This window comes from Harmonia axyridis, chromosome 6, assembly GCF_914767665.1.
Source record: "Harmonia axyridis chromosome 6, icHarAxyr1.1, whole genome shotgun sequence".
In the NCBI taxonomy this organism is placed as follows: Eukaryota; Metazoa; Arthropoda; class Insecta; order Coleoptera; family Coccinellidae; genus Harmonia; species Harmonia axyridis.
Genome location: NC_059506.1, coordinates 38,756,174 through 38,768,528, shown reverse-complemented (window position 1 = coordinate 38,768,528; position 12,355 = coordinate 38,756,174). Strand labels below are relative to the sequence as shown.

Below are 12,355 nucleotides of genomic sequence, written 5' to 3'. Positions count from 1 at the left end.
GGAAATTTGATCCAAGATTGAATTTTCTTTTTTTTTCAGCCTTGTTCGCCGCCGTAGAACATGGCCACCTAGAAAAAGCCAGGACTATATTGGACTCCACGGACGTGGACGTCAATAGGTGAGTAAACCCAACCTCAAAACCGCTTAACCTAACTTTATTGACGTCTCAAACGTCAGATCAAACGCAGACTCGACCGAATTGCAATAAATTCCAGTCTCGCCAACATATAATCTATACCGAGGTAACAAAAATAACCGAAACAACTATCTTCGCCCTCACGGACGTTTCGGTCTTTTCATTACGTCTTCTGGCGTTCATCAGAGTGAATTATCCACCCCCACACGTAATGGGAGGGCTGTAAATGATCCCGACCGAAAAATTGACGCTCCAGGCTGGGAGACGTCCTCGGGAGCGTCTCCTTGGAGGAGGATTCATTACGATGTTGATGTTGGCGATTCTGGGGATTAATTTGGAGTGCTCGGAGGTTTTACGTCGAGATTAATGAGGAAATTTGGGGAAGTTCGAGAGGGGACTGTAAACATATTCGTGTTGATCTCCCCGCTCGTTTCGTGGATATTTGGCTGTATAGTGAGCGTTAGTGAGGTTAGAATTAGTATATTGGCGGGAGATACGTAATGAAATTTGAAAAAAAAAAAGGAGTGTTATGGAGGTTCAAGTATGAGATGAAGTCATGTTATTTAGAAGCTAATGATGGTATAGAGAAATAAATTCGAAATACAATAGTTCATTCAATAAATTCCGCGCCTAACTAGTAAAACCAAAATTTTTCTTGAATATTCAACTTTATTCGTCGTTATATTCACCTATAAGAGTGATACATTGACTCCAACGCCCCTCTGATTTTTCAACACCTTTTCTGTAGAAATATTTGTCTTTGCTTTCGAAATAGTCTTCAACCTCGGCAATCACTTCCTCATTAGAACCAAATTTCTTTCTCTGGAGATTTTTTTTTGTCTGCAAAAAGTCAGTTACCACTGGGGGACAGATCCCGAGGTCTGTCACATATTGACGCAAAAAGTCCTATTGATTTTTCTATATATTCAAAATTCTCGACCTACCTCCCTAACGTTATATATAGACATGCACAATGTCAGATAACCTCGAAAAAACGTAGATCATCAGAGTAAAACGTAGATAGAGGGAGCATATGTCATTTTCAGTAAGCAAATTTTGTCCCCAACATGAACTATTAAATTTGACAAGAAGCGCGCGGAAATGAAAACACATCAGTGATACGATATTTCACTCAATTCGCGAGTTTCTCCACAAAGTACGCACTTCTTATGTCCCATAGTGAATCAACGTTTCATATTAACTCAAAATATATTGAAATAAATACCTAAATATATCCGAAATTCAGAAAACAAACTTCAAGCGCGCCAAACGACGTGGAACAACCGATGACACTAGGAGAGCAAAAGTTGCCAAACCTTGGATTTCAGCAGGTAGATACAGAAAATAATGAATATTCTGCTAATTATAAAATCGACAATTAGGAAAATATCTGATTCCAAATATTCAAATTTGCATATTTAATCGGGAATCACTCAAATAAATATATTTCATTCAATATGATATACATTCATAACGATATAGTAAAATTGTGGATTTGAAAATATATCACAATCCGACAACGTAACCTAACCATGTTGGGGACCTGTAAAAATTGCGAATACTCCCTCTATCTCTTTTTATTACTCTATGCGTAGACCTTATTAAATAATCCCCTTCATTTTGCCAACTATTCAAGGTCGACCCGAAAATCCCACCATCCTAATGACTAATAAATCCGCCCCGTGTCGATAGATGGCGCCACGCTCCGGGCCCGCCGTCCTACCGCATTTGCATGAGTTATGAGAGCGCTTCCCAACTCGGGACGTGGGATACGGGGTCAGTACGTAAAATCCAGGAAAAAGTTAATTGGAGTTCTGTGTTTAGGGGAAAGGTCGGGACTCATCCCACGATGACGAAGTGAAAAAATTGGGAAGGTGGTTTTTGCGGTAGGGAAAACAACACCCGACGTTCGTTCGTCATTCGTTGCCTGGGTAAACCGTTGGTCCTTCGCGCCGGATTAATGTTTTTTATTTCGGCCGCGCTAACCTTTGACTTTTTTGGATAGATCGTTATGGGAAACACGAAGAGACCTTCCTCTTCGGGTTCATCTGCTGAAATATATCGCGAATTTGCGTAGCATTAGAGTTATTTTTGTTGTAAATTGAGAGAAATAATTTGCAGGGAAAAATTTGGAAAGCGAAGTAATTTGCACGAAAAATTTTCGGGTGAGTACGGAATTCGGCTCATTGGGGATGGCTTTATTCTAACATCGCTTACCGATTCTTCGTAGAGCTCACAGTTTATGAGAATTTTGAACTGGAAATTTGGAAAAAAACCGTGAAAATTGAATTTCCCCCTAAAAACCGTAATATCTCCCGAAATATTGGTCATAGCTCCCTCAAACAAAACGTTTTTTGAAAATCGAGATGTGATCTACAACATATTGAAGTTTCAGGTCCGTATCTTGCCTATAGGAGAATTGACAGCCTCGAGAATATTATTGAATTCTTATTGGAAAATTTCAGTTTTCAGCCTATAAATTCTGAAATAATGGACTAATCGGTTAACTCTAGCCTTTTTTGCGATCTACGTCATCGTATCAATCGAAAGAATGCTATAAACTCCCCATGTAGGAACTTTTAATTTTTCTTTTTTTTTTAAGGGTCAGGTATTGAAAATTTTCGTGAAATTTTTCGAACGAAAAATGTTCGGGTAAGTACGGAATTCGGCTCATTGGGGATGGCTCATTCTAACATCGCTTACCGATTCTTCGTAGAGCTCACAGTTTATGAGAATTTTGAACTCGAAATTTGGAAAAAAAACCGTAAAAATTGAATTTCCCCCTAAAAACCGTAATATCTCCCGAAATATTGGTCATAGCTCCCTCAAACAAAATGTTTTTTGAAGATCCAGATGTGATCTACAACATATTGAAGTTTCAGGTCCGTATCTTGCCTATAGGAGAATTGACAGCCTCGAGAATATTATTGAATTTTTCTTGGAAAATTTCAGTTTTCAGCCCATAAATTCTGAAATAATGGACTAATCGGTTAACTCTAGCCTTTTTTGCGATCTACGTCATCGTATCAATCGAAAGAATGCTATAAACTCCCCATGTAGGAACTTTTAATTTTTCGTTTTTTTTTAAGGGTCGGGTATTGAAAATTTTCGTGAAATTTTTCGCTCAAAAAATTTTCGGATGAGTACGGAATTCGGCTCATTGGGGATGGCTCATTCTAACATCGCTTACCGATTCTTCGTAGAGCTCACAGTTTATGAGAATTTTGAACTCGAAATTTGGAAAAAAACCGTAAAAATTGAATTTCCCCCTAAAAACCGTAATATCTCCCGAAATATTGGTCATAGCCCCCTCAAACAAAATGTTTTTTGAAGATCGAGATGTGATCTACAACATATTGAAGTTTCAGGTCCGTATCTTGCCTATAGGAGAATTGACAGCCTCGAGAATATTATTGAATTTTTCTTGGAAAATTTCAGTTTACAGCCTATAAATCCTGAAATAATGGACTAATGGGTCAACTGCAGGCTTTTTCGCGATCTACGTCATCGTATCAATCGAAAGAATGCTATAAACTCCCCATGTAGGAACTTTTAATTTTTCGTTTTTTTTTAAGGGTCGGGTATTGAAAATTTTCGTGAAATTTTTCGCTCAAAAAATTTTCGGATGAGTACGGAATTCGGCTCATTGGGGATGGCTCATTCTAATATCGCTTACCGATTCTTCGTAGAGCTCACAGTTTATGGGAATTTTGAACTCGAAATTTGGAAAAAAACCGTAAAAATTGAATTTCCCCCTAAAAACCGTAATATCTCCCGAAATATCGGTCATAGCCCCCTCAAACAAAATGTTTTTTGAAGATCGAGATGTGATCTACAACATATTGAAGTTTCAGGTCCGTATCTTGCCTATAGGAGAATTGACAGCCTCGAGAATATTATTGAATTTTTCTTGGAAAATTTCAGTTTTCAGCCCATAAATTCTGAAATAATGGACTAATCGGTTAACTCTAGCCTTTTTTGCGATCTACGTCATCGTATCAATCGAAAGAATGCTATAAACTCCCCATGTAGGAACTTTTAATTTTTCGTTTTTTTTTAAGGGTCGGGTATTCAAAATTTTCGTGAAATTTTTCGCTCAAAAAATTTTCGGATGAGTACGGAATTCGGCTCATTGGGGATGGCTCATTCTAACATCGCTTACCGATTCTTCGTAGAGCTCACAGTTTATGAGAATTTTGAACTCGAAATTTGGAAAAAAACCGTAAAAATTGAATTTCCCCCTAAAAACCGTAATATCTCCCGAAATATTGGTCATAGCCCCCTCAAACAAAATGTTTTTTGAAGATCGAGATGTGATCTACAACATATTGAAGTTTCAGGTCCGTATCTTGCCTATAGGAGAATTGACAGCCTCGAGAATATTATTGAATTTTTCTTGGAAAATTTCAGTTTACAGCCTATAAATTCTGAAATAATGGACTAATCGGTTAACTCTAGCCTTTTTTGCGATCTACGTCATCGTATCAATCGAAAGAATGCTATAAACTCCCCATGTAGGAACTTTTAATTTTTCGTTTTTTTTTAAGGGTCGGGTATTGAAAATTTTCGTGAAATTTTTCGAACGAAAAGTTTTCGGGTAAGTACGGAATTCGGCTCATTGGGGATGGCTCATTCTAACATCGCTTACCGATTCTTCGTAGAGCTCACAGTTTATGAGAATTTTGAACTCGAAATTTGGAAAAAAACCGTAAAAATTGAATTTCCCCCTAAAAAACGTAATATCTCCCGAAATATTGGTCATAGCCCCCTCAAACAAAATGTTTTTTGAAGATCCAGATGTGATCTACAACATATTGAAGTTTCAGGTCCGTATCTTGCCTATAGGAGAATTGACAGCCTCGAGAATATTATTGAATTTTTCTTGGAAAATTTCAGTTTTCAGCCCATAAATTCTGAAATAATGGACTAATCGGTTAACTCTAGCCTTTTTTGCGATCTACGTCATCGTATCAATCGAAAGAATGCTATAAACTCCCCATGTAGGAACTTTTAATTTTTCGTTTTTTTTTAAGGGTCGGGTATTGAAAATTTTCGTGAAATTTTTCGCTCAAAAAATTTTCGGATGAGTACGGAATTCGGCTCATTGGGGATGGCTCATTCTAACATCGCTTACCGATTCTTCGTAGAGCTCACAGTTTATGAGAATTTTGAACTCGAAATTTGGAAAAAAACCGTAAAAATTGAATTTCCCCCTAAAAACCGTAATATCTCCCGAAATATTGGTCATAGCCCCCTCAAACAAAATGTTTTTTGAAGATCGAGATGTGATCTACAACATATTGAAGTTTCAGGTCCGTATCTTGCCTATAGGAGAATTGACAGCCTCGAGAATATTATTGAATTTTTCTTGGAAAATTTCAGTTTACAGCCTATAAATTCTGAAATAATGGACTAATCGGTTAACTCTAGCCTTTTTTGCGATCTACGTCATCGTATCAATCGAAAGAATGCTATAAACTCCCCATGTAGGAACTTTTAATTTTTCGTTTTTTTTTAAGGGTCGGGTATTGAAAATTTTCGTGAAATTTTTCGAACGAAAAATTTTCGGGTAAGTACGGAATTCGGCTCATTGGGGATGGCTCATTCTAACATCGCTTACCGATTCTTCGTAGAGCTCACAGTTTATGAGAATTTTGAACTCGAAATTTGGAAAAAAACCGTAAAAATTGAATTTCCCCCTAAAAACCGTAATATCTCCCGAAATATTGGTCATAGCTCCCTCAAACAAAACGTTTTTTGAAGATCCAGATGTGATCTTCAACATATTGAAGTTTCAGGTCCGTATCTTGCCTATAGGAGAATTGACAGCCTCGAGAATATTATTGAATTTTTATTGGAAAATTTCAGTTTTCAGCCTATAAATTCTGAAATAATGGACTAATCGGTTAACTCTAGCCTTTTTTGCGATCTACGTCATCGTATCAATCGAAAGAATGCTATAAACTCCCCATGTAGGAACTTTTAATTTTTCGTTTTTTTTAAGGGTCGGGTATTGAAAATTTTCGTGAAATTTTTCGAACGAAAAATTTTCGGGTAAGTACGGAATTCGGCTCATTGGGGATGGCTCATTCTAACATCGCTTACCGATTCTTCGTAGAGCTCACAGTTTATGAGAATTTTGAACTCGAAATTTGGAAAAAAACCGTAAAAATTGAATTTCCCCCTAAAAACCGTAATATCTCCCGAAATATTGTTCATAGCCCCCTCAAACAAAAAGTTTTTTGAAGATCGAGATGTGATCTACAACATATTGAAGTTTCAGGTCCGTATCTTGCCTCAAGGAGAATTGACAGCCTCGAGTATCAAGACTCATCCCAACTCTTCACCTCCAAACAATTGTCTATGATCGGAAAACATATCTACTTTTTTCGATTATATTTTTATTGGGTACTGTTCATCGATGTTCTGTTTTCTTCAAATAGAAGAAATAACAAAAATGAAGATAATTCCGAGAAAATCCGTGATTGACTCCTCGATCATCCCCGCTTCCGGGAAGCGTCCCGACGCCTAGCCACGTGGCCGCGCGAGTCGTCGTCGGACTTGCGGACGCCTGTGGCGCCGCGCCGTGGGCGACTCCGTATCGGGATTAATTAATCCAGCGCCAACGTCGATCGGAAACGAAGGAACGGGGTCCCCCGTTGTCTGACTGTTGTTTCCTGCTTGCAGCCTCTCTAATCTCTCGGGTGCCTCTCTTCTCCGGGTACGCCCGTGCCGGATCCACGCGTCCGCGTCCCTTTCCGCCGCTTCCGTAAGGCCGCCACTGAAGCAGAATGCGAGTTTGAGGTGTTCGGCGCTCAAAACCAGCGGCGGCCGTTACAAGAAGGGCTTTGGTTTACTCCCCACGAGTTTTTTCACTTTTTTTCGTGTTTATTGTCCGCGAGTGCGTTAAACTACTAACTAACTAAACTACTAACAGTGGCGACGCTAGGGGGTCCACTTTAGACCCGGCCCCCCTTGAAATTCTGCTGCCCCCTCTAAAATTTGACATACTAAGGCTCAAAGATCAACAGAACTATAATTTCGCTTTGCTTTGGCCCCCGAAAAAAAATCCGGCCCCTTTTTGGCCACCCCTGTTTTTGTAAAAAGGTGTCGCCACTGACTACTAACGAAAAAGATATGTAGTTAAAATCCATAGAGTAATAAACATAGATAGAGGGAGTATACGCAATTTTTACATGTCCCCAAAATGGTTAGATTACGTTGTCGGATTGTGATATGTTTTCAAATCCACAATTTAACTATATCGTTATGAATGTATATTTTATGGAATGAAATATATTTATTTGGGTGATTCCCGATTAAATATGCAAATTTTAATATTTTGAATCCGATATTTTCCCTAATTGTCGAATTTATAATAAGCAGAATATTTATTATTTTCTGTATCTACCTGCTGAAATCCAATGTTTGGCAACTATTGCTCTCCTAGTGTGATCGGTTGTTTCACGTCGTTTGGAGCGCTTGAAGTTTGTTTTCTGAATTTCTGATATATTTAAAAATTTATTCCAATATATTTTGAGTTAATATGAAACGTTGATTCACTATGGGACATAAGAAATGCGTTCTTTGTGGAGAAACTCGCGAATTGAGTGAAATATCGTATCTTTGATATGTTTTCATATCCGCGCGCTTCATGTCAAATTTGATAGTTCATGTTGGGGACAAAATTTGTTTACTGAAAATGACATATGTTCTCCCTATCTATGTTTATTACTCTGAGTTAATATATCATCGACTAATCTAAAGGTAGTGGGAGAACACGTGTGAGAACACGAGTGGAAGTCGACGTGGGGTTGCACCTTTAGCTCCCCAAATAGACGAAGAAAGGGAACATTAGACCTTTAATTTCTGAAGAAGACAACTGCAGATCACTTAAGATTACGAAAATGCTATCAGTTCATCATTACACAAGATATGTTATGTAGATGGAAATTTTTTAAAAATTTTCATTCATTTTCACCATACTCTACCTCATCGATGGAGCAAGATACTGATCTGAAATTCTAGTATGTTGCATATTAACTCTCAATCTACGAAAAACGTATTTATTTGAGGGGTCTGTGATCTATAGTTTCGAAGATTAAATGTTCCATGTAGAGAACCAATTTTTTCCGACTTCCGAAAAGAAAACAGATGTTTCATCAGATCAAACGACTTCGCTCAGACCACAACAACATATCGCGTACGCCACACATCACAACAGAAACCCGCCAACGACCATCTCATCTTCTAAAAAGCGCCCCGGACCAAAAACGCCCGCCGTTTACGCCCCAACGCCCACTCTCTTACGTTCCCCCTGGCGCAAAACATCTGTTTCCAGCCGCCTTAAACAATCGACAACAACGCAGCCATTCGCCTCTTCCCGTTTCCGGTTCGGCGGCGCGTGGAAAACGGAGTGGGCGGAAAACCGCCCGCTCAGGGTGCTGGCGGGCGGTCGGACGTCTTTCGCAGTCGGCAACGGTCCTGATTTATCCTCTTTAATTATTGCGAATGTGGAAAAACCGGGATCGATTCCTGAGGAGGGGGGGTTTTTGGGGGGCGCGATCCCCCCCTGTCTAACACACGCCCAACCCCCACCCTAGGAATATCGTGCTGCCGGACCCAATAATTTTCATAATTGGCCCGTCCGCAATTCGACTAAGTGCCGATATCCACGTGCGCTTTTTTCCCCCTCTCAACCTCCCATTAAGTACACCCCCCTCGCCCCCCCTTACCCTCCGTTCGGTCGACTTCCGGCGGCTCAAAAGTGATGAGTTGCGTTTTTGCCTTATTGCTTTCGTTAATGAAGAGTGCAAGCAAGGTTGCATTTTTTCACTCTATTTCGTTGATATTCGGATGGAGTTGTTACACTTGCTTCATTCTATTTTAATTTCTGTATCTCGTAGAATATCCAAAATGGTTGTGAGAAAAGAGTCATCGAATTAAAAAAAACGCAAAAATATTTCAAATCCAAAAATTTTGCAATGAAAAAAAGGGTTTTTTCTACAAGCGGGCGCTTTCAACCCTTTTACCGCAAGCATTTTCAGTCGCAAAGAGTCAGTTTTCCACACAGAGCGAAAAGTTACCTATTGGAAGATAAGAAACAAAAAACCTGCTCAAGACAGGCGCGATGCTTTGCCCATTAGGCTACCAGATGATATTTCAATATTTGATTCAAGGGGTAATATTGATGACCTCATAACTTCAAAACTAATTCAGCTAGAACCTTGCGATAAAAAAATTGCATTCAGTACAATCGAAGATTTACACGTTTGAAATAAAGATAGAAGGAACGCAAAGTAAACATTTGTGCTCGATCCCGAATACAAGAGAGATGGAAGTTTAGTGTCACCAATCACAATCGAGCTAGTCGATTGTGTGTGCGAGCCATAGGTGTGGAAAATCCTTATTTGATTGTTGAATGCTTTATCAGGAATCCTTTTTTCATAACTTCACAATAGCTAAATCATTAAACTGAGAAAAACATTGACTATTTTAAAACACGAAAGAATTTTTATGAATAAATCACATTGTAAACTATTTTTGAGCATGAATTGAGAATTTCGAAATGAATCAAATTATGTTACGCTACTGCTATAGTGTCTCGTCAGACAAGGAGTGACGAATGTTGGCATCAAAACAAATGCATCAGTTACAAGGCGATTTCCGTTCCTCTTATTAATATTCTAAGGAATTTTCCCATTTATTTGAAGGCAATTTCTGCAAATATGAATTCTCCAAAATTCGATTCCTTGTCTTAAAAATTAATCGATCATTATCTCGAGCTATTTAAACCAAATATTCATAGCTAACTAAGTTTTAATTCTTAACATTTTCCCCACTAACTTAATAATAATTAGTTTTGTTTCTGACGTAGTAGGTGCCTACATATCTCCGAGCATATCTCAAGCTCCAGTAATTATAACATAAAGTTATTTCAATGCCGTAATTTAAATAGTCATTAGCGGATGATCAACATAAAGAAATTCGATAATTGTCCAATTATAATAATTGACTTATGTTTATTTCAGCGTAAACTGTGATGGTCTCACGCCTCTAGACGTTGCGGTTTTGAGCAACAATCGTCCGCTGGTGAAAATGCTAGTTTGTGCTGGAGCCAAAGAAGGAAACAGATGTGAGTAAAAAAAACACTATAAACATTACACGAAATAATTTGTTGAATTATTGTTCGAATTTTCATTTCATACAAAAATAAAATTTTATCTCTTTATATATCTGCATTGGTATTGACAAATTGTTATACTATTTATATCTTTGATCGATTATTTTTCATATTTCTACTATTGTTTGATGTTCAATTGGCAAAAATTCAAAATGCGTTATTTGAAACGTAAACATTAAAATTTCCCACTTTGGAATCAAATATTCAGGCTTGTTTTTCAATTCGCATCTCGGCATACCCAAAACGTAAACAGAAACATATGAACAATCAATTTGAAAAGTGGCCATCCAATCGTATTCGGTAATTCCCGTTGGTAACCTAACCTAATCGTCTTTTATTCGTCACTGTCATTAGTTGTTTTTAAGTTTTTCCGACAAGCGATACATTCGCATAACTCAATGCACATTTTTAAGAATCCTCCACTCATTTTAACCTGTCTGATTACCGTCGACACTTTTAATTCGATGTTAATGTTTCGCTGACACTTTCGCAACGCAATAAACCAAAAGGGTCAATTAAAACAACATCAGTTGGAAAGTGGTGTTTTCGAGAACCTAGTCTTCAGTTTGACAATCCTATTCAAAGTTTCGCGTGGTAATGTTTGTGTCCACCAAGCTCCTATTGTGGCTGATGTTTTGCCTGACGAGACGAAAACCGAAATTGCAAAAAAATGGACGGCAGTCGTCTGAAAAGGCTAGTCTTCTCCAGAACGTAGAGTCCAATTCCAAGCAACACTGGACCGAAGACCTATTTCGCGAACTGACCAAATATCTGAAGAAAGGCGTTGCGGAAAAAAGTTTGAAGACACCAGTGAATTTATTCAAGAAAAAAATAAAGTATTCAGAACGTGAAACGGACAGTACCGGACGCTGTAAAACTATCGAAGAAAGCCAACTTTGCGTTCGTGAGTGCAAAACGGAAACTCTACTCGGTAATCCCGCTGAGACCCACATGTGTCAACAATTGCGCGAATATCTGCTGTGTAAAATCGCGCTCGAAGGCGCAGCATGCATGTCCCTCGAAAACCACATCCTCCAAGAAACCAAAACGCAGTTCCAATGCAAGATAATCGAACGTCTCTTCGACAAACTCGACACCGAAAGTTGCTCCTTAACCGAACCGCGCAAACCGACGCAAGACTCGTGTGAACGTAGCGTTAGCTGCTACTGGTGCAACCAAAATATAACTGTAGCTCCGCCCTGCGGCAGAACTCCAAACCAATCTGTGTGTTCGGAAAATGACGGTGAGTCTTTTGTAGTTTCGAGTCCGGACAAGCTTGGGTCCCACCTGAAACAGCTTCTCGGCGAGGCCGAGCTGAGGCTGCAGGAGCTGGGAGGTCTTCTGGACGAGCCCTGCGCCCAACTCAACACGCGCGCCTCTTTCTCTAGCATCATCGGCAGCGCCTACCAAACGTCCGCCATGGCCGGTAAGTCTCTTGGTCGCTTATCATCCAAGAGCGGCCGCCCGTTCCTACCGATCTGACGCCCCCCGTTTATTTTCCAGGTTGCGCCGGAGGAGATACGGAGAAACAGGCCATCGCCTGGGGAAGGAAAGCGAAGCAGCTAAAACGTCTAGTGCTAGGTTTTAACCAGGCCAGACCCCCGGACGCGCCGTCCCTGGTCGCCGTCGACATCACGTCCAGCACTTCGGTGGCCGTCCGGCTCTACGAACCCAAGTCCACAGATTCCCCCATAACGACCAAGTATAAAGGTGAGAATGACAGCTTTGTGGTCTCGTTCGTCCACTGATTTTTTTCTTCTTCTTCCAGTACAATGGTCTACACGGCCGGACTTCTCGATAATAACCGGAGAGACTGAGATTTTGGACCTGTCCAAGCCGAATTGCAGCATAGACTTAACGCAGGGTAGGAAGTACTTCTTCAGGGCCTCTTGCGGCAACTTGAAGGGCTTCGGGGCCTTTATTACATCCATACCCAACTCAGTCATCCCTTCCTGTTGGAGGGAAGTCAACATGAAGAAGTCCAGGTTGGTAGAATCTCCTCGCAAATGCTTCTAACAAAATTTTCATTACGACAA

The 12,355-nt window shown here is 39.6% G+C and overlaps 1 protein-coding gene across 4 annotated transcripts in view; it reads left to right on the top strand.

Moving 5' to 3' along the window:
• LOC123683318 (ankyrin repeat and fibronectin type-III domain-containing protein 1) overlaps window positions 1–12,355 on the top strand; it is a 124,335-nt gene that overhangs the window by 105,978 nt on the left and 6,002 nt on the right. For all 4 annotated transcript variants that reach the window (XM_045622273.1, XM_045622277.1, XM_045622275.1 and 1 more), the window contains 5 exons: window positions 40–118; window positions 10,168–10,271; window positions 11,578–11,745; window positions 11,823–12,029; window positions 12,088–12,304. In XM_045622273.1, coding sequence (XP_045478229.1) covers window positions 40–118; window positions 10,168–10,271; window positions 11,578–11,745; window positions 11,823–12,029; window positions 12,088–12,304 — 775 coding nt within the window. The remainder of the gene's footprint in view (window positions 1–39; window positions 119–10,167; window positions 10,272–11,577; window positions 11,746–11,822; window positions 12,030–12,087; window positions 12,305–12,355) is intronic.